This window comes from Lactuca sativa, chromosome 1 (genome assembly GCF_002870075.4).
Source record: "Lactuca sativa cultivar Salinas chromosome 1, Lsat_Salinas_v11, whole genome shotgun sequence".
NCBI classification, from domain to species: domain Eukaryota; kingdom Viridiplantae; phylum Streptophyta; class Magnoliopsida; order Asterales; family Asteraceae; genus Lactuca; species Lactuca sativa.
The window spans coordinates 51901272-51923880 of NC_056623.2; the positions used below are offsets into that span (position 1 = coordinate 51901272).

At 35.6% G+C, this 22609-nt stretch overlaps 2 protein-coding genes and 1 long non-coding RNA gene across 7 annotated transcripts; all 3 read left to right on the forward strand.

Moving 5' to 3' along the window:
• Window positions 1–5762: 5762 nt before the first annotated feature.
• LOC111911910 (peptidyl-prolyl cis-trans isomerase CYP95) lies at window positions 5763–11111 on the forward strand. Of its 2 annotated transcripts, XM_023907661.3 has the most exons (13): window positions 5763–5921; window positions 6692–6816; window positions 6936–6990; window positions 7063–7151; window positions 7490–7514; window positions 7589–7627; window positions 8174–8291; window positions 8572–8717; window positions 8805–9171; window positions 9257–9535; window positions 9616–10263; window positions 10350–10400; window positions 10480–11111. In XM_023907661.3, the coding sequence occupies exons 2-13, from the start codon at window positions 6742–6744 to the stop codon at window positions 10847–10849; spliced, it is 2262 nt and encodes a 753-aa protein (XP_023763429.1). In that variant the 5' UTR covers window positions 5763–5921; window positions 6692–6741; the 3' UTR covers window positions 10850–11111. The 2 variants fall into 2 exon arrangements, with proteins under 2 accessions (XP_023763429.1, XP_023763432.1); XM_023907664.3 differs by lacking the exons at window positions 5763–5921; window positions 6692–6816; window positions 6936–6990; ... (1 more) ...; window positions 7490–7514; window positions 7589–7627 and adding an exon at window positions 7842–7932.
• Window positions 11112–11248: 137 nt separating this feature from the next.
• Window positions 11249–18237, forward strand: LOC111911912 (U-box domain-containing protein 2). 4 transcript variants are annotated; one of them, XM_042900752.2, is made up of 5 exons: window positions 11249–11599; window positions 11791–12917; window positions 17276–17665; window positions 17776–17891; window positions 17954–18237. In XM_042900752.2, coding segments are annotated over exons 1-3 (1170 nt in total). In that variant the 5' UTR covers window positions 11249–11557; the 3' UTR covers window positions 17277–17665; window positions 17776–17891; window positions 17954–18237. The 4 variants fall into 4 exon arrangements, 3 of the variants coding, with proteins under 3 accessions (XP_042756686.1, XP_023763434.1, XP_052626287.1); XM_023907666.3 differs by having other exon boundaries at window positions 11791–11911; window positions 12011–17665; XR_008231596.1 differs by having other exon boundaries at window positions 11583–11599; window positions 11791–11911; window positions 17954–18182.
• A 179-nt stretch (window positions 18238–18416) lies between these two features.
• On the forward strand, window positions 18417–19960 carry LOC111911895 (uncharacterized). Its single transcript, XR_002857011.3, has 3 exons — window positions 18417–18990; window positions 19249–19316; window positions 19462–19960. It is a non-coding gene; the product is annotated as an uncharacterized LOC111911895 (long non-coding RNA).
• Window positions 19961–22609: the final 2649 nt, after the last annotated feature.

Below are 22609 nucleotides of genomic sequence, written 5' to 3' on the forward strand. Positions count from 1 at the left end.
TCAAGTTTGGGCTCATTTGGGGCATGCAAAGCCACCAATTTGATGACTTTATGGGTTAAGACGTTGCAAATGACTCAGATTTGTGATTGTAACTCTTGGACTTAAGTGGTTAAGAGATTTTTGGAGAAATGGCTTATTGGGTGAGTATGTTGGGCGTATAATTGGGGTGGAAAATCGGACCATCGTGTCGTGTTTTTGTCCGACACGACATGACACGACAAAATTTTATGTAACACAAACACGACACGACACGATCTCGTATTTTTTTTAACTAACACGAAAACGAACCGGTTAAAAAACGACAAACATGACACGACACGACAAAGATAACATGAAATAACAATTAATGTATTTAATTAATGTGTATTTATACATAACACGACAAACACAAAAAACACGACAAAAAATGTTAAATCGTGTCAATTTCATGTCAAATTTTGAACACGAACACAACACGACACGACTTCGTGTTTTTTACACTTGACACGAACACGAATTCGAATTTCAATTTCGTCTCAATTTCGTTTCGTGTCGTGTATTTTTGTCGTGTCGTGTCATCAATCGTCACCCCTAGCGTACAGGCTCGTACATGCAGCATACAAGCCATGCAGCGTGTATGCTTGGTGTACAGCCGAGTACGCCTCGCGTACTCAGGCAGTTGGGCTTGGCGTTGTTTGGGCATCGAGTTTGGCCATTTTCTTGGACCTTGTTGCTTTGGGCCTTTTGGGCCATCTGGAATTAATATTTTGGATTAAGGAATTTTAGTGGGCCTTAGGCCAAGGGCCATTTGGGGGTTTGAGCCCAATTTGGAAAATTGGGCCATAAGTGGGCCTTTGTGGATCTTTTGGTTTTGGGCCTTATTGGTTTATGGTTTTAGGCCTTAGTTTTGGATCAAGCTAGGCCAGGGGTAATATGGTCATTTTACCCCAAGTATGGATTATTGATTATAGTTTGGAACCTAAGTGTTGATTAGGTGGTATTTTGTACTAATAGCTCGGGGAGTCGTCATGGTAGCAACTGGGGATTTATTTCTGTGAGATTCAACATTTGAGGTGAGTTTCCTCAATGGGTTTAGCGGGTCTAAGGCACCAATGCTGACCCTTATTAATTATGTTAGGATGCTAAGAGTTTGTGTGACCCTTGCATGCGTTATGTGTTGTTGTATGTATACCGGGCGAGGCTCGATGCTAAGCATGACATGAGGATTGGAACATATGCTAGTGTTATGATCATTATATGTGTTAGCATGATTATGTAATATTGATTGTATGTGTATAAAGGGCGAGACCCAGTGACATGCGAGGCATGAGAATAACATATTTGTATACCGAGCGGGGCCCGATGCCGGGCGGGGGCCCAATGCATGATTTATTATGTATGGTATGGGGTAGTTTGGGGAACTCACTAAGCTTTGTGCTTACAGTTTTCAAATTATGTTTAGGGTACTTCCAGTGGCAATGAGAAGAACTCGGGGTGACTGCATTGCACATACCATATGGATTCTGTTTATTGGGCACGCTCTAATTTTTCCTGATATCTGACATACTTATTTTATTTGGGTTGTATGAACTATGATTGGAAATACTGTTTTCACTTGAATGAAAAATGAAAATTTTAGGTCGTATTTTTGGGTTGTTACATTGTTTGTTTTTTTGTCGGTCTTGAATATCAACGACTCTATGTAAGTAATCTGTTGTCCCTGGTTGAAGTTGAATGTGTCCAGGTTCCGTAGGCGAATAGTCTACAATGTTTCGTCATTTATTTTCAATCACCATGTTATGCAGAATGATACATGCATACATAATATCTCGTAGAGTGTCCAACTCGTATGGTCGTTCCGCATGTTCAACTATGTGACATTTTGCTTTCAGAACTCTGAAAGTACGTTCCACGTCCTTACGTGCTCCTTATTGTCTTCTCTTGAAAAATTTGTTTATCGGTTATATCTGGTGTCGAAACGCCATCACAAACGTGGAATATGGTGGGTATATTCCATCCGTGAGGTAATACCCGAACTTATACTCATCGTCATTTACTGTGAAAGGAGCATCTGGTGCCTTTCCTGTCAAAAGGTCCTGAAATATTGGTGACTAATGAAGAACGTTTACGTCGTTGTTAGAACCCGCAACTCCAAAAAAAGCATGCCAAATCCATAAGTCTTGTGACGCAACAACCTCTAATACTAACGAAGACGATCCAAGATGATCACTTGTGTATTGACCTTTCTATGCCACATGACAATTTCTCCATATCGACTTTGTGCAATCAATGCTTCCAAGCATTCCCGAAAAACTATGTCGTTCTTCTTGCGCCGCATATAGTTATTGCATGTCATTCAATGAACGTTTGCGCAAGTATTTGTCACTGAAGGTTTTGATAACACCTCTCGCCAATCTATACAAACTTTCTCATGCAGTTCACTCTGACAATCTATAATAATATAAACATATATTTAATTTTTAAAACAACTGTAATTACGGTACTTGCTTTCCATTGCATTGACTATTCGTTGAAACACATTTTTCCGCAAACGAAACCTTCTTTTAAAATCGCTAGGTTGGTAGACACAATTATCCGCAAAATAATCGTGTACTAGACGTCTATTCCCTTTGATGCGTGCAAATTATACCTACCTAGCTACACCTAATTTTATATTTATAACCTAACTAACTTAACTAACTAAATTGCACCTAGGCACTGTACTTAGTCAAATTATAGAATAGTCGGGTAAGTCGGGTGTCGATCATAGGGAAGGGTTTTAACTAATTAATCTACCTACTATTAAATTAACCTAATTTCTAATAAAGTGGGGGGGTTTTTTTTATCTAATTTTGCAAGTTTAGATGAACTTAATTCGTAACACAAAATTCAATCAATTAACAAACACTTATGTTAGTTCAAATCCACTTCCCCTCAATGGTTTATAAATTAGTTATGACAATTACTGTTGGTTACCAATTAAGATAGTATTAGCAATTCAGTTCTAAATTTACTAACATTGATTAATTAATGTAAATCTATGCATTGTCACACAATAGTTAACTTAAAATCAATTATTAAATGAAATTGGAGCCATGTAAGATTGATTTGAAAAACACACTTATGGTCATAATATGAGTTCTCTAGCACATCCTAATTCAATAGTTCAATTATTTTTCTAAGATTTGTTTGATCTTAGCTCTAATAAACTAGTGTTCACTGAATTATTAAGTATTCAAATTCATGCATATTCATATTCACTAACTACACATAATAAGAATTTAAAGCAATCAAATATTAAATCAAACATGCTAGGTTCAATCAATCAAACACAAGTCATAACCAAAAAGTAAATCAAAACTAAAGTATTGAAACCATGAGTTCCAGCTTCATCTAGCTAACAGAAGCAGCTAGATTTAGCTGGACATACTAGCAAACAAACATAAACAAATCATATTCAAAGACATATTTAAATGTACCAAACTATTAAGCTAATAATGAACTTCTCCTTCTTCCTTGGTGTTGAAAGCCAATTCCAAACGTTTTCTCCCTCTGGATTTTGTCTCCAGGAACCCTCCAAGTTGTCCAAAAGTCCCTCAAAGTCGTAATGATCAAGAGAATATATAGTTATCATAAAATTCACTCTCACGTCGTGAATGAGTATGACTCACGACGTGAATGCAGTAGATATCTGTGTTCTACAAGGATTCCTCCTCCGCGATGCTTATCTTCTGGAATAGTTCCATTCACGTCGTGAATAGTTATGACTCACGACGTGAAGTTAGCAGATTACAGGGATTTCCTCTTCTTTCATTCTCCAAGCCTCCAAAGTTCCATGCTTTGTCAATTTCAGTCATTTTCTCCCAAAATACTTCAATTTGGCTGCAAAGTACAATTAAAGCTTATAAGCATCATTATTTAATGCAAATAACCAAAATATTAATAAAAATGTAAGTAAATATTGCCCAAAAACATGTATAAATATGGCAGTATCACCCTTCTTCACGATCTCTGTTCAACGCCGCACGTCTGGTCAGTAGTGGAGCTGGCTTTGGCGGTAACATGTATGTAACATATCGATACATCATACCCACGAACATATCATTCTCGTCGATATCATGATTATATGGATGAAACGGGTCAAAAGGTTCCATTTTTTTTTTGTAAATAGAAATATAGAAAATATATTAAACTTGATAGAAATGTGTATTAGAGAGAATTAGATAAATTTTCTATGTAAAGATAAGTTAGAATGTGTGTGTGTGTGTATATATATATATATATATTAAAGTAATTTTTTTTATTATTCGTGACCGTTCCACATCGGTCAGAAAGTAGACCGTTTATCCCGTTTCGTCCCGTTATCACCCACACACCGAATATCGTAACGCCAAAAAAACGTGTACCTGGAGGCGGTGTTTGCACCGTTATACCAACATTTTTTGATGTACACGTCGGATTAACGGGCACTTCGGTTGCCCATTCCGAGTAGTCTAAATGTCAAAATGCAATGAAGAAAAAGATTCATTACAAATGTCAATTATAAGTATGTAGAAGGATAAAATATAAAAAAGTTATTATCTTTTGGGATATACACAGTAAAGTCCCAATATTTTCATCGATTTGACAAGAAAATCCTGAACTTTATTTTTTTGACAGTAAAGTCCAAATTACCGGCAGTTTTTGACACTTTTACATTTTTTTCCCGATTAGCCGGTAATTAGGACTTTTTTGTCAACAAAATAAAGTTTAGGACTTTCTTGTCAAATCGTCAATTAGGACTTTACTGTTAAAAAAAAAAATAAAGTTTAGGACTTTTTTTGTCAAATCGTTGAAAAAATTGAGACTTTAGTGTATATATAATTTTTTTGGTTAGAAACTTAATGATATGATACTCTTTACGCATAAGAGTTATTGAAACATTCTCTAATCAGCTAGATCATATTGAAATCCTTTACGTTTGCTTCTTGTTAAATCGTTATTTTAATCTCAACAAACTGACATTGAAAAAAATTGAGATAATCAAGAAAGAAAGAAAGAACCAGGGTTGTGTTGGCTTTTTGCAGTCTCAAAAATGGAGAAATTAGAAACCTACAAAAACGAAAATGCCCTGACTTTTTACAAATACAAACAACACGTGCCTAGTCAAAATGGTGTGAATGTGGAGAAGGGAAAGAAGGACAATTTCGTTTTTTTCGGTTTCTTATTTCTCCATTTTTGGGGTTGCAAAAAGCCAACACAACCCTGGTTCTTTCTTTCTTTCTTGATTATCTCAATTTTTTTCAATGTCAGTTTGTTGAGATTAAAAAAACGATTTAACAAGAAGCAAACATTAATGATTTCAATAGAATCTAGCATATTAGAGAATGTTTCAATAACTCTTATGCTTAAAGAGTATCATACCATTAAATTTCTAACCAAAAAAATTATATATACACTAAAGTCCCAATATTTTCAACGATTTGACAAAAAAAGTCATAAACTTTATTTTTTTTGACAGTAAAATCCTAATTGACGATTTGACAAGAAAGTCCTAAACATTATTTTTTTTGACAAAAAAGTCATAATTACCGGTTAACCAGAAAAAAATGGTAAAAATGTCAAAAACTGTTGGTAATTTGGACTTTACTGTCAAAAAAATAAAATTTAAAACTTTTTATCAAATCGATGAAAATATTAGGACTTTATGGTATATATCCCTTATAACTAAATAGCAACTATAATGTGTGGAGTTTGGTAAATTCCGCTTGGGTTTGGTCTCTACAACCCATTCAACCCCAAGGCTATTCTAGTAATTTCCCCACTAGAAGGAGCTAGGTTCCGCTGCCTTTTAAGTCTAGGTTTTCACTATCATCACTCTCACTCATCGTTTTGTGGTTTCCTGTGGAGAAGAGCAGCAGATACTCAACAACTTGCAGGCTCTATTTTCTCATCGCCATCAGGTATCTGTAGGTGTCCTAAAATCTACGGTTAGGGTTTTGTTAGCACAGTAATTCATGGAAAATGTTGAAATCTCACTTGTTACCGTCGATTCAATCTTTATTTTTTAGGAAAAAACATCGGTTCACCATATCGTTATAATTGTTATGATGATTTTGGTATCATCGATGAAGTTTTATGTGTTATGTTTTCGTTGTAAGCTGGATGTTTCAGGATGTTTGATGATGTGTGCGAGAATTTCATTTTAGGGTTTATGGTGTATGTTTGCTTTCTTAAATAGCGTCTACATGTTAGCTAATATAAATAGTTACCTTGATGTTTATATATTGGTTGCCACTCGGCTTCTTCATCTTTGAAAACAATGCGATTAGACCCCCCTTAGGTTTGGATCTATGCTTAGATGTGGATTGTGTAATTTTTCTCGTGAAAACTATTGGATAAACTTGCTTCGTTTTTTGCACCATGGAAAGCTTATTTATGATTTAAGCCTGGTTCCAACTTTGTTTGTGGGGTTAATTTGCTACTTTTAATGTCTATATGTAAAGTATCAGTTGCTCTCTTTTAGGGTTTATGTTTAGGTGTCTTATTACCTCGACAACAAGCAATGGTGATGGGATTAGATCATATGTGAAGTTCTTTTGGGGTGCATGGATTATTGCATGTGATGCCCTATAATAGTTTTAATATATCAATGGCTGTAAATTATCTGTCCATATTATGCTATGGTTATCTGTCTATTAAACTGTTTTCTTTTTGAACATGTAATGTGCAGAAAGAGTGCTTTGAGGAATGCTGGATTGATTGGTCCCAAATACAAAGAAGATGAGCAAGAAGAACCCATTTGTATACTTGGATGTGTCTATAGATGGAGATCCTGTTGAAAGGATGGTTTTTGAGGTCTTTATTATAGCTTTAACCTTCTAAGATCTTTCTTTTATTCTTTTTTCTGCCAGATGGCATTGCCACATCACTTATTATCAAGCTGAAAAACTAATTCCTTTTATATGGTGTTACAGCTATTCTCAGACACTGTTCCCAAGACTGCTGAGAACTTCCGGGCACTTTGTACTGGTAAAATGTTCATCATAATTGGTATTCTTTTTGTCATAAGTTTATAAAACTGGATGCTTTTTTAAATTTCAGGAGAAAAAGGGAATAGTCAGAAAACCGGGAAACCCCTACACTACAAAGGATCCTTCTTTCATCGCATAATCAAAGGATCCATGGCTCAGGTATGTTTTCTATCAATTACTTTCATAAATTATATTGTTTTTTTTTTTTTGTTTTGTTATTTTATTTTCCACTTAGTTTCTTCTAGTTCTGGATGTCTTGGTGGTGGTCTGTCTTTTTAGTCGGCTATCCTTGTTTAATCTGTAGGATACAGGGTTGATGGTTCCAACTGCTTTTCTTGTGATGTAGTTTTTAAGGTTGTAATTATTTGGTTGTATTTGTAATATCATCACATTCATTCTGAAACATATCATACAAAATTTACAAATCCATCTTTCTGCAATGATTTCTGAATATAATTTCTATAAGTGAATTAATTCTTTGTATTTTTTTTTTGCAGGGTGGGGATTTTTATAAACGTGATGGTATGTACATTTTGCCACCAATTTTTTTTAATTTTTGTATACAAAATCCATATCTCATTGGTTTACTTTTGCAGGAAGTTATGGAGAAAGCATATATGGAGGGAAGTTTCCAGGTGAGAAAAGTCACTATGTTCATTACTTGTGTTTTCTGTTTGAATGTTGATGATCATAAATACATAATATGTCTTTAGGTAGTTGAGGATTTCATTTAATTTGTTTAAAAAGTGTATGCAAAAGAAATTGAAATAAACCTTTTAGCTTCTATCTCCCCAAAATTTCTATATATGTTTATATTTTGAGAGAATGGGTTTCCTTTTTGAATTGCCTGTGAAGGTGGGGGCTGACATTGGTCTTATTCTCGGTGCATGGGAGCTCAACCCACAATGAAATGGGCAAATTGTAATTGTCTTGAAAAATGGTGGGTGTATGAATATTTTGTGTGCCTTTCTTTCTAGGTTTGAAATCTTTGGTAAAATACAAAGTATTTGGTTTGGATGATTTATGCAGCTAGTTAAGTCTAATGTATAATGTATGCTTTATATTTATGCCCAATACATTGTCATGAGTTTTTTTATCTGGCTTTTTTTCCATGTTAAGTTCCTGGCTACCTTATTATTATTATTTTGAATTGGTTATAATCAAAATTTGTTACATTTCAGATGAATCCTCCAAACTGAAACATGATGCTCCTGGCCTTCTAACAATGGCAATTGCTGATCGTGATTCACGTGGCTCTTTATTTAATGTGACATTTGGCGCTAATCGCCACCTGGATAGGTTTGCTCATCTTTGTTGTTACAATTTTATGTTGGACAAATTGATAGAAATAGCTACATACCTTACTTTTGTTATGGTTACATATTGCTATTATTGATAAAAAAAAAGTGTTAAGTATGTTGCTATTACGGGTAAAAAAATAAATACACTGCATGTATTGGTATTTCCTACATGTTATCTTTTTATATTTATCTGAAAAGTTAGAGTTTTAGCAACATTAACTGTCTAACTTTTGATGGAAAAGGAAATTTAAGTGTTGGAAATGGAATTTCTTGAACAGGAAGTATGTTATTTTTGGAAAGCTTGTTCAAGGACTTGATGTATTGAAGAAGATAGAAAATGTGGGTGATGAAGATGGAATGCCAACTGTGACAGTGAAGATCATTTATTGTGGGGAAGTAAACGAGAGTGAGAATCAAAGCTCTGGTATGGTGGATAATTATTGCATTTTTAATGACATAATTGTTTGTTTATTTTTTTAAAATAAAGTCTCTGTTTTTGATGTTTTTATAGATAAGAAGGCAGCCAGCAAGTTGAAAAGTGGGAAAGATGTTTCTTCAGAGGTTCACAGCCATGAAGTGAAGCGGAAGGGAAAGCACAAGAAATCTTCAAAAGATAAAAGGAAGAAAAGAAAAAGATATTCTTCATCTGATTCAGACAGTTCATCTGACATGGAATCTGACTCATCTGATTCGGATAGTGATTCCGACTCTGATGATTCATCCTCGTCATCATCTGATGTCAGCTCTTCAAGTGATGACAGGCGTAAGAGAAAAAAGAGATCCAGAAAGGATCGACACAAACGTGGAAAAAGAAAGGACAAAAAACGCGAGAAGAAGCGTAGGAGACGCGATAAGAAATCCAAACGTAAATCAAAGAGGTTGGTATGGTATTTTAATTTTAGTTAAACCTTAAATAAAGTAATGTTTTATTCTTTATAAAAGTTATTATATATCATTTTGTAGGGTGTCTGGTAGCGGAAGTGAGAGTTCAAGTGAAAGCGAACATGCGTCTGAGGACAATAATGGTGATGTCAAAAAGCGAAACCGGAAACATAATAATAGTAATAATAAATCTCCTACAGCTGAATTTGAAGATGGTAAAACAGGAGATGCATTTGCATTTGATGGACATGTAAAGGAGGAAGAAGGTGAATACCCGAAAGAAAATGGTGGGGACCGCCCAAGCAATGGTGTTGACCTGGCGAAGGCTGATATAGTCGATGACCATCTCGGAAACTCTAGGTTCAATCAAATTTAATAAAACTTTATTATTATTATTATTATTAAATTCTTTCTAATCTTATTTTTTTTTTACTAAACAGAAGTAGAAGCAAAAGTCCTCCTCGAAGGGAATTGAGCAAGAGTATGAGTATTAGCCCAAGGAGGAGTCAAAGTGTTAGTGGGACCCCTCCTAGACGGGCCCCATCACGTAGCCCGGTCAGAAGCGAAAGCAGCAGCAAGAGTCCGGTTAGAAGCATAAGCAGAAGTCCAGTGAGGGGCAAAAACGTCAGAAGCATAACTCCCTCACCATCACCTCCACGAAGGAGTGTTTCTAGAAGCCCACTGCGAACATCGTCTAGAAAATCCTCACGAAAATCAGTAAGCAGAAGTCCGGTTAGATCTTCCAGAAGAAGCTACAGCAGAAGCCCAGTCAGATCATCTAAAAGAAGCTTGAGCAGAAGCTCTGGTAGACCGCCTTTAAGAAGAAGCCCTAGCAGGAGTCCGGTCAGACCGCCTATGAGGGGTGGTCGCCGGAGCTATTCCAGGAGTCCGGTAGGTGGGCGTAGGGCGGCTAGGTCACCGGAGAGAAGCTTGTCTAGAAGCGCTTCACCTGATGGCTCTCCCAAACGTATCAGAAGAGGACGCGGTTTCAGTAACCGATTTTCTTACGCACGCCGATACCATTCTCCCGATCGCTCCCCGGTCAGATCTTATCGCTATAGAAGTGACCGCGACCGTGACCGTGACCGGTAACAAACTAACAGCTAGCAATTTTAAATTAAGTTTTTTAATATATTTAATATAAAAACAATTAAACCAATATTTTGGTTTGTAGTTATTCAAGCTATAGAAGGCGCAGCCCACTGAGAGACAGAAGTCCACCAAGGTATTTTGGAGTAATAATGGAATCTTTTTTTTTGGTGAGAAAGTGATTATTTGATTGTTAAATTCAATTATTTACACAGGTACAGAGGGAGAAGAAGCAGGACACGGAGTCCGAGTGTGTCCCGGAGTCCTGTCCCTGTGCGGTACCGCCGGCGCTACAGTCGGAGCCGGTCGCCGGTGGAGACATCAAGGTACAGGCCATCACCGCCAGTGGAGAGGAGGAGGGCGCCACGCAGCAGGACCCCGCATTCTCAAAGTAGGAGCCCGTATGAACGTAGGTCCTCTCCATCACCATCTCCGAGAAGGAGCGTGAAGTCAAAGTCAAAGTCAAAATCGCCATCGAGATCAAGGTCAATGTCGAGGTCAAGATCTAGGTCGTCTTCTGGAAGCCCACCTGGGAAGAAAGGACTGGTGTCGTATGGAGATGGTTCTCCAGACAGTCAGAAGTGAGAAGAGAAGAGAAAGATCTTACTTTTGAGGGTGAAATGATTTATAGACTTGGTAATTGGTACACTATGTAGGGTGGGTGTGTTTTGAATAATTTGACTATTTCTCTTGTATTTCTTTCTTCTTCTGTGGAGTGACTGTTGAGGTGCTGCTAGACTAGTAACGATGATTGGATATGTGTTTGTTTTTAAGAGGTTGGTTAGACTGAGGGGAATGGGACCGAGTATCAATTATGTTATGTTTTAAAAAGCCTCTTCTGTTTTTATCTTTATTGTTATGGTTTGCTCTTTGATCAGTGCGACTTGAAGGTAGTTTGTGCATTTATATATGTATTAACATAATCTTGTGTGCTTGAATTGATACATTATATTATAATCTTTTCAAAGAATAAGCTAACAAGTTAAAAGGAGGGTCATCAAGATGTATTGAATTATTAAGTAGATTGAGAGAAGATTATTTACCATCTCTTTAAGACCGGTAATAATTGCGACATATGTATTGTATTTAGTTATTTATTATTTATTAACCGATAAAATTGGAATAAGTTACCTAAAATTTAGGGGAAAATATGATTAATTACGTAAGTTCAGGGGGTATTTTGGTTTACGGCAACAGCAGGCGACGTGTAGAAGAAGAATCTCGGGAACCCTAGCAGAGGTTTGTTTCTCAATCCTACGCCGCTACGACCATTGCCGCTTTCTCCACTCCACGATGATAACAAAGAAACATCCGTCGCCGTTTCTCAATCCAACGGTAATATGATTTACTTGTTCGTTATTATTTGAATCTATTAAACACAAGATATAAGCCGAAGCATTTTGATTGAAATAAGACAGTAACCAATAAATACTAAAAGCCAATCTCTTTTCTGTAGCTTGGTAACATTTGTATTACTAATAAATGATGAATGTATTATTGATTGTACTTGGGTTTTTGATTGACAGGGTAACATTAATGATATTGATCGTAATGTTCTATGCAATGTGTTACACATCAAACAATGCTCCAAAGCCTCCCAATATATGGTGAAGTTTACAAAGCAAAGGCATTGGAATCATCAAACAAGTATGTCTCTACCTTTTATAAGCTTCTTCATTTTCAGTAACATTATAGGAATTAGACACTCTTTCTTTGTCACCACTGCATTTGTGATGGCATTGGCAGCTGGTAAGCTTTGGGACACCATTTCTGAATGCATCTCCCAAATTCAATCTGATTGTGATGATGAAGCTAAAGAGAGGGCACTTCAAACCCTAGTTTCCATCACAAAAGCAAGCCCTCCACACAGAAATTTAGTCATGCAGAATCAGGAAGCCATCCCCGCTCTCCTCTCCCTGCTCAAATCCTCCTCCCGTGCTCTTGAAAGACTCTCACTTTCCATCCTCTTCAACCTCTCATTAAACCCTAATCTCAAATCCACCCTTGCTGACATGGCAACCATTCAACACCTCAATACTGTGATCCTGTCTCGTGGGTCACTCGAGTCTAGCAAACTAGCAGCTTCTTTGATATGCAGCCTGGCAATGCTAGACAAGAATAAAGCAGTGTTTGGGGTAGCGAATACTATTCAAGCATTGTTGAAGGGAGTTTCAAGGCCTAATAGTCCTGTGACACATCACCTTCTCAGCTCACTTGCTGAGTTGGTGCACTTCCATGGGAATTGCACATTGGCTGTTAGATCAGGTGCAGTTGGTGTTCTCCTGAGAATAGTTGAGAACAAAGACAGTGAAGATCTTTGTGGGACTGCTCTTAGTATTCTTGGGCTTCTTGCTAAGTTTGATGAAGGGCTAAAAGCTTTGACAAATACACCTAGTATTGTGAGTAGAATGCTTGATGTGTTGAAAGGTAGGTCCATGTTGAATAATGAAGGTGCAGCCGAGGTACTTCTTCGTGTTTTTGATGAGAGTGAAGAATGCTTGAGAGATGCTATCGGATTGCCTGATTTCATGTATACATTAGCTGAGCTCTCGGTGAGAGGATCAACGAGAGCTCGGGAGAAAGCTTCTCTACTGTTGAGAAAACTTGAGGCTAATGAATCATATGTAGATGATGATCTGGTGTTCTTGAAATGGTAAGGTAGGATGCGTGTCTTAAGAAAAGTAACATAATAAGAGCTTTTGTTTGTTTTGTAGCACATGAGTGTGCACATTATTAGGTCCTCTTTGAAGGTTTAGGTAATGAATAGATGGGTTTGGTGTTAAAAAAGGCATGGAGTTTATAGGATTGAAGCCATGACTCACAAAACTACGAACTACATAAAAAATGAATTTGAGAGTTACATAAAGCCATAAAGTTAAATTTATAAAGAAAGCATAACTATCTTGCATCCAAATACAACAACAACAACAAATAAACCCAAATCCCATAAAGTCTTGTGAGGTAAGTGGGAGGTTTGATGTAGGTGGTCTTAGTGTCTTGCCTCCACCCGTGGGTAGAGAGGCTACCTCTATAGGAGACTTTCGCCATGATCAAGGATGCACCATACATGAGCAAATAAAAGCAATATACAATTAAATATACTAATACTAGAAATAGTACTAATTGTAAAAATGAAATAACATAAGACGATAAATACTTAAATGCCTAAATGATAATACAAGAAACAAAACTTATGCTACTACACTAACCTAATTCTCCGTCTCCACTCCTACCTATGTGAGGTCTGTAGAAGGTGCCAACTCCTTCGTGTCTAACCTCACACTATAGTTACGTTGCGTCCTCGGTCGACCTCTCCTCTTCGCCTTACCGTAGATGTGACGCCTCGATCCATTGAGTACCGTCATCTATCCTTAGTACACTTTATTTTAAATACAACTAAGATAATACCTTAGATTTCATCTTCATCATGGTTTAACAAAATTACATAAGCAAAAGTGCATAAAAGAAAAACTATTTTAACCGTTTATAATTCATCCAAAATTTCTGTTAAAACACTAACTACTTGTGGTCCTTCTTCTTTCCTGAGATACATACATGAATACATAAGCTTTAAGTTTAGTGAGTATTTTGGTTTTAATATTTAGCATAAACATTTGATGGAAAAATAACAATTAAATGCTTGAAAACATTAATTTGAGATCTTATAGCTACATGTAAGTAGGCCCAACTTCTGGGAGGTTTGCTAACCTTGGGATTCATATAAGGCTGTCCCATAAGGTCCGTTTTTAAGACGTCCCTTCATCCCATACCCAATGCGTTGGGTTACTTGGGTATTTAAATGACCGTACTTAACATGAATAAAACTTTCATGCTAACTTCATAATATGTTGTTAAATGTCTTTGAAAAATCATTTGAGCAAGTGAACATGGCAAATAATTTAAATGCATTGAACATATACGTAGCATGTATGTATCCCATTAAATCACATAAATATACTCACCTTTCTTTGAGCTTTTAGGCTTCTTTTTAATCTTTTAAGTCACCACCAAGCTTGATAGTGTATTCTAGGATGAAAAAAAATGCTTAACTTCACTTGCTATGTCTAGTAAAATTGTGTGCATTGCTTGCTTGTTCTTTAGGCCTAAAACATAGTACATTGTTGATGAGATGATTACACCTAGTGTACTTGTTGTACCTCATCTCCTTAGAAGCTTACACCTCAAGCCTCTAGCTCTTCTATGTCATCTTCCAGCTTAGCTTAATCTCCTTAGAAGCTTACACCTCAAGCCTCTAGCTCTTCCATGCCATCTTCTAGCTTAGCTTAATCACTCAAAATCTAGGCAACGCTTATCTCTACTTGTATATGCTAGCTTGGTTACTACTTTTAGCCTTGATTTGTCATGCTAAGCTTTGGTTTACTTGTAGCTGGTGTTGTGGTACTTGTAAGCATATGGTAAGCTACTTGTGTGCTTGCTTATTTTCAACTTTTCTTTTTACATAAAATTTGCAACATTCTTCTATAACAACTATTCTTAAAGTGTCCCTTATGTTCTTTTATATTACAAGGGTGTTATGGTAGATGATTGCCTCCTCTTGACATATCTAAACCACTAAAATCTTTCTTTCCTCGAATTTTCGGTGGTTCACGCAACTCCTAACTTATTTATGATTATAGCATTCAGTATTTTCTCCAACATTGTTGTAAAGCATAAACACTGAAGGATCCTCATTTCAGAAATTTCCATCTTCCTCTCATGCTCTTTTTTTTCCGGCTAACATTTGAAGCAACTACCACCTTGTATCTTGCATCCAAATGATGCCAATGGTTGTTTTAAAACAATTTTGGCTAAGGGTGTAGACTAGACAAAGCAAAGTAGAAGGAGAAACGAGGTTTATTGGGTAGGGTTTAACATGGACTAGGCTTATATAGACCACACTTTTATCATGTTAGATAGTAGATAGTTTTTTATAATGATTTCTTATGCATCTTTAGCGTGGTCGTACAATTATGAATATTTATAATAGTTGGATAAATTTATAAAATATGAAAGTGTTGTGGCAAAATCTAGAGATTTGAAACATGTGAACCTACATGTTTTAGACATGACACTTTAGTGTCTTGTTTAGGGACCTATTCCGTGTAAATGCATGTAATTATCACATGAAGCTTGCAAATTGAACTTATTTTACTAAATATTAGGTGTAGACTACCAGGAAAGAAATTTAAAGCCCAAATTTGCTTGCCTTTTCTTTCATTTCCTTTATCGTGAGTTCGTGACCTTTCCCCTTTATTGTGCCCTCGACAATCGACATAGGACATCGCCGAGTGGTGCGTTTGCTATCGTATCTTTCGATTGCACCTCAACTACACCTAAAACAACAAGAATTTGTTTATCGCATTGATATTAAGGTATCTTTTTCGAATACTTAACCTTTAGATCTAGTTTGATCCCAAATCGATTATTCCAAAATTTTACTTGTAATGCTTTAGTTAGGTAAATTATTTTGCAACCGGAAAGAATTGGCTAGGGTTGTTTGGAATAAATGTTTGTGTGCTTCCGATTACGCTATCAATATTTCTTTACATTTTTGTTAATAGGATTAATGTCAATGAACTTAACTTGTATATGGAATGTCATAATTATGATTTCCATTCCATGATAAACAATGTTAGGGCCTTATTAATGAGATAATTCTTTAATTAAGGTAGTTATTTAATTACTTAGAAGCAGTGATGATAGTTTGTTAAGCTTTGGTGTCATGGATGGTGTCACTTAGATCATGAGAGAGATAGAGAGAAGGGAAGGGGGGGGGGGGATCTTATGGGCCATCATTTGTACCCATCTAGTAGAATGACGAGAGAGTCGAGTTCCATAGGTCTTGGATATTTCTTCCATTTCATAGTGGATGATAGTGGGTATCTTACTATGATTTCCTTCTTTGTATCTCCAAATTAGCAAAGGGTTTAAAGGCATTTAGCTACAACTCATTGCCTTATTGTGGTTGTAAATAATATGTCCATCTTTTTGCACATGTTATGCTTTTTTCGTAATCTAGTGGGAAATTGTGTTAGATCTTTTGATATCCTCGTTTATATAGAGGGACACGTTTGAGAACATGAACCATAAATTTTGGATATAATGATATTAACTATGTTGAGACATCTTTTTGGTTTTAAGATGAATTTTGGTTTTACTCCCACCATTATCCCATTTTCTTTGGTTTTTCCTCTCATTTTTGGACCATTGACTCTAGTCGTAGTCAAATCTCATCTTTACCATTTTATATGGACCTTGTTGCTCAAACCTCATCTTTAATATCGCTATGCGGCGGTGTTTGGGATTGCTTTTCAAAACAACCTATTGACTTATTGGCTTTTTGAAAAGCCAATAAGTCAAAAATAATGTTTGGCAAACTCAAAAGCATTTTTCAAAATAACTTTTCCATTAGCTTCAAAAAGGAGATTTCAAAAAGCAGGTAAAACTTGGCTTTTTGAAACTCCTTTTAGCTTTTTAATCATAATAGCTTCAAAAAAGAGATTTTAAGCCTAACATTTTTTTTAAACTTATTGCCTTATTGGATTTTGCCATCTCAAAAGCTAATCCAAACACTTTTTTAAGTCAATAAGCACTTTTTCCCAACAACACTTTTGGAATTCAAAAAGCAGTCCCAAACACCCCCTTGTTCCAACCATGTGTTGTCAATGCACCAAGATCTTCAGTTTTGATCTGAGCCTTGGCCTACATTAGTGCTGGCTTTGACTATTAAGTTCTACCTGAGTTGGGTGTCACTAGCATTTTCTCAAGAGATTACTTGATCTTTCATTATTCTACCTTGGTGTCTTTTAGCAGAGCATCAGAGTTTTCTCTATTGAGTCAAGAAATTCTAAACCTTTTATATTGCTGGTCGCCTATAGATGTTTTTTCCAATCCATGACTTGTAAACTACGGCGTTCTCTGTTCTTATAGATTTGGTCCTTGAATTTTATGCAAGAAATATTTTATAATGCTTATTTAAAAAAGAAAAAACTAATGTAATGCAATGTTTAGAAGAGGAAGAATGAGCATGGTGGGAGATTGGATTTGTGGGTCATGCAATCACTTAAACTTTTACTGGAGAGAATCATGCAGGAGATGCAAAGAGCCACGATCCCAAGACATGAATGCAGCTGTGAGTGCGGGCCCCAGGGTGTTTGCTTTTAGGCCCGGGGATTGGTTCTGTGATGTTGGGATTTGTCAGGCTCACAACTTTGCAAGCCGAAGATTCTGTTTCAAATGTGGTGTAATTAAAAGCATACCATCTTTTGGTCCTACTGTAGGACTAGGATACTACCCTACCCTTCCCCTTCCCCCTCCCCCTCCTCCTTTCTTGAGTTTCAGTTTCATGAATCCCAGAATCAGCCAACGAGGCTGGAAGCCTGGCGACTGGTTTTGTGGCAGGTATCTATTTTCATAATTTTTTTTTTTTTTTTTTTTTTTAATTAAGGTCATAATCATTATTCATTAATACTAGTTGATTCTCATTCATATAATCATATGATATGATATAGGCCTGGCTGTAATGCACACAACTACGCTTCCCGAATGATATGTTTCAAGTGCAAGTCTTCTAGGGAATTGGTTACCAATGTTTCTAATTGATTCCTTCCTTGCATTCCGAATTCTGGTAAAGATTTTTGTTTTTTTTTTTCTTATGAATGTGTGTGTAATTTATGTCATGTTTTTCAGGTCCTATGGTTATGCTATCACCTCTGTTAGGAGAGAGGGAGAGTCAGAGTTGTTGTTTTTTCGTTCAGATCTTGTTATATCTTATGTGTTTCTTTTTATTTCTGTTGGTTGCATTGCAATGGAGTTTGAATCTGGTATGAAGTTTACATGAATTAATGAAGGATGTAATTATAAGTGGTTTCTTCAGTTTGAATGTGATGATTATGGATGGATGGATGGAGTTATAAGATTTTTGTGGCAATTTGGTTGGATCATATGTGTAGTTGTAAGAAAAGTTCATTCAACTGGGTTGTTGAGTTTCATACACATTCATTTGCAAATGGTAATTTGACAAGGATTTTTTTTAATATAGCTGATTTTGGAAATTTTGGTCTTCAAATGATTTTTTTGTTTTTTGTTTTTGTTTGTTTGTTTGTTTTTTTTTTTTTTTTTTTTTTTTTTTTTTTTTTGTTTGTTTGTTTGTAATGGTCTATGTTCCAAATAAAATGACTTTTTTTTTTGTTTCCTAAGTTATACCTGATTTTTGCAGTTTTATCACAAAAATAGTCATTTTCTTGGTACGAGGACCAAAATCATTAAAAAGAGGATCAAAATTGCAAAAAAAAAACTCACCTCAAAATTGCAAAAGAAAACTCACAGACCAAAATTACAATTCAAAATTACAAAAAGAGGACATACTACCTAATTCATTGATGATTAAAGTGGGACATTGTTTAGTCGTATTCAATAATATATAGAAGTAGGATCGGGTGATGACTTGAAAAATAGTGAGGATTGCGATGACAAATCTTGGATGTTTGTTGGTTTAAATGGGTGGTTGAGATAAATCAAAATTAATAAATAAACAAAAAAAAAATCGTCCAATGACATTTTTGTAAATAAAATCAAGTTAGGATCACTTTCCAATTAAAGGGCAATGTCTGGGGGTCATAACTGTCAAAGGAAATAATAAAATTTTGTTGCTGAAATGAACTCCACGCACAAAAGGTGCGTCGCCAACTCTATGGATCTTACTCTTGAACACGTTTCGCCACCAGGTTTACTTGGGTTTATTTATTTATTTTTATTTTTCATGGATCTTACTCTCGTATGAACTTGTATAAGTAGTCCCCGGAAATGTATTGACCTGAACTTCATGAATATGGCTTCGTAATCTGGTTTGGATGGGTTCTAACGGGAAAAAAACAGGTCTTGAACAAGCTGTTGTTTCGAGTTAAAATCTGAAAATTTAACCTAGTTGTTTAATTATATGTTTAAGGTGAATATCCCTATTTAATCTTGATTGTTATTCTTAGGAGTTTTGAAAGGTGACCGGGTGCGAATGGGTTCTGGTTTCAGTTGGAGGTTTACTCTACTACTTGAGGTGAGTTTCTCACTACACTGTGTAATGTTGTGCATTCTTTGCTTTAGCTCGTGTGTGTTATAGTATGTTTATACGGGTAACACTAGATTGGGTTAGTATCTAGTGGGAGTATGTTATTTGTTCATGTATTGAAGAATATGTATAGAAGGGATCGACGTATCCGAGCAGAGGATCGGGCATAGCCAGTGTGTCCCAAGGGGTCGACGAATTGAGCAAGGGGGATCGGGCATGACCAATGTGTCCCAATGGGTTCGGGTGATCGGGCTTATCCAATGTGCCCCAATGGCTCGATGTATCGAGCAAAGGGGATCAGACATAACTAATGTGTCCTAGTAGGTGTATGTTGTTATTGATTCGCTCTTTGACATGCATACGTGTTTGTGTGGTTGATATTGTTGTTATATGTGTATTAAGGGTAGAGCTTGTATGATATAGACATATAGTATTGTGTATGTGTGAAATCCCCTAAGCTTTGTGCTATTCCCTTTTCCCTTAAAAAAATACCATTTCAGGATTAACATGTACTTAGGATGGCAGGGTGTGATAGTACACACCGGCTCAGTACGGATTGATGAAGTTTTCATATTACCTTGGATTATGTTTCTTTGATTTTGGAATTTATAATTAACAAATGGTTTTTGAAATTTATTGATCTTGGGATTATGGTTTTAAAACTTATTTTGAAAAAAAGTCATGGTTTTGAATATACTTATATTGTTTTTAGAAGTTCAAATTTATTGTAAATTTTAGGATGTTACACAATTGTATTGGATTGAGTGCGAAATTTGAAAATCCAATTGGATTACTTGAAGGCAATGTTACTTTGTTAGTCTTATTTAGCATAATTGTGTGCGGTTTTATTTTTAGTTATCGTAGTTATATTTGGTTATTCGATAGAAAGAGATTAGAATTGGTTGGATAATGGATAACTACTGAATTAAACCAATAAAAAAATATCCAATAGATAGAATCGATCTAATCCAACATCCAATTGGATCGATTTGGTTTGATTTTTTTATGATGAATTGGATTGGACCGGTTGACAAATCCAACATCTAATGGATGATTAGATTGGATTGGTTCCATCGAAATCCATTGGATTTGAACCGCTGATCACCCATAATTTGGTTATTATGTTTTTTTCAATCAGCTGCTGGAACATGATGGTTCTAAAAACATTTTGCAAAAAGGTAAGAATCAGCCATAAAGTCACATTACCTTTCATTGTTGATGGTTGTGGAATGTGAACTACTTTTTATTAAATTATAAATTATCTAAGGATGAAACTGCATTTCCTTTCTTCATATCACTATAACACATTACATTATTTTTGTATGTTTTTATAACATCAAATCTTTGTTGTGAAACAAGGTTTATTATTAACATGAGTTGGTTTGAGCTTTAACAAAATTTTAAGATAATTAACTATTTCATACAAATGATTGTTCCATGGATTATATCATTATTATTATTATTATTATTATTATTATTATCATTATAAATCTTATAATAGAAGTCACTTGTGACATATATCCTTATTATTATCATTATCATCATTATAAATCTTATAATAGAAGTCACTTATGACGCGGTTCAAGATAACTCCCTATATTGAAGTGCAAATAATAAAGATACGAATGATGGATGTTACGTAATAAGATTATAATTTGAAATAGTATGCTAGAAAGTAACATGACAAACAAATCCTGAAACCGTAAACAACAAACATACAAAAGCCAGTTTGGTATCAAGAACAAGGTTGGACCGAAACCGTAAACAACAAACATACAAAAGCCAGTTTGGTCCAAAACCCGAAACCCGATTTAGTACCCGGAACTGGACCGGACCGAACCCCGACCCGCTACACCTAAAAACGGTCCAGTTCTCGGGTAAGGTAATTCATGGTTTTCGGTCTTCAGGCTGGTCCGGTTCGGGTTCTGCTCGTTGCTCTATATTGAACCATATTAATTTGAAACTACGAAAACTCTTCGGCTTATATTTTAAGTTTCTATTTGGTGTGTTAGCTGAAAAAACTAGTTTTTAACTTATAAGCTAGTTTATCCATAAACTATCTCGGATAACTTAGACAAAACTGCAAAATTGGTCCTTGTGGTATGCATTTTTTCTGAGGTTTAATCCAAACCTCGATTTTTTTGGATTGGTGGTCCTTTTTGGTCCCTTGAAAAATTGAAAAGACTAAAATGCCCTTCTGAACAGTTTATATGTTATTTTCTATTTAATTTAAAATTATATTAATTAAAAATATAGGGCCCACCTCTTTCTTTCTTTCTTTCTTTCTCTCTCTCTCTCTCTCTCTCTCTATATATATATATATATATATATATATATATATATATATATATATATATATAGCCATTTGGGTTTGTCTTTGACAAACATCTAATAACATCTTCATAAATTCAAGAACACTCAAGAACATCTTATGCCATCACCACCATTCGACCACCGTCCTCCACCACCACTGTCTGCCACCTCCATCTCCACCTGAACTTTTTATACCACTTTATATCCGCCTAAAATCATCCCAAAAACAAAAATCATACACAAAATATGGGTTTGTTCTTGAGTTTCCCCTTAAAAATAATCACTAGATCTGATGCCTCATCAAGAGCTCATGAACACACACACCCACCCACATTCAAGAACACATTCATGAACCCCATATCTGATGAGCACACAAACACAAACACACATTATATCAGATCTGATGAAGGGTTTTTGGATGAACACATTCAAGAACAAATTTTTGAACCCTAGATATAAGGAACACACGAACAAAATCAGATCGAGTTCATGGGTTCTCGGGTTCTTCATCCAAAAAACAAAGATCTAAAACCAAAACGAACATTTGACCCCTCAGTGGCAGATTTCTTCGTCCCCATCTTCCAAAAACCCATATTGTATGTGTGTATTTTGTGACATCCCCGATTTCACGGCCACAAAAGACCGATTTGATTATGATTATTTAAATCAGAATATTCTTTTCAAAAGAGTAATAATGTGGAATTTGTTCCAAAAAATATGACAATATCATTATTAAAGCATTTCCGAGGAAATGTATTTCATTTATATTTAAAAACCTTGGGATGTCATGGTCAATACAACAACATAAGCATAAAACGTAATATTACAGGCCTTACAATAGTTTATTATTCTATTGGCCTATTCTCCTTTAAATCTCACTCCAAATTTAAACTCATCACACCTATGCTCTTACGCTGCTACCTGTGAAACAAAGAAACTGAGTGGGTTAGGCTTCGGAAAGCCTGATG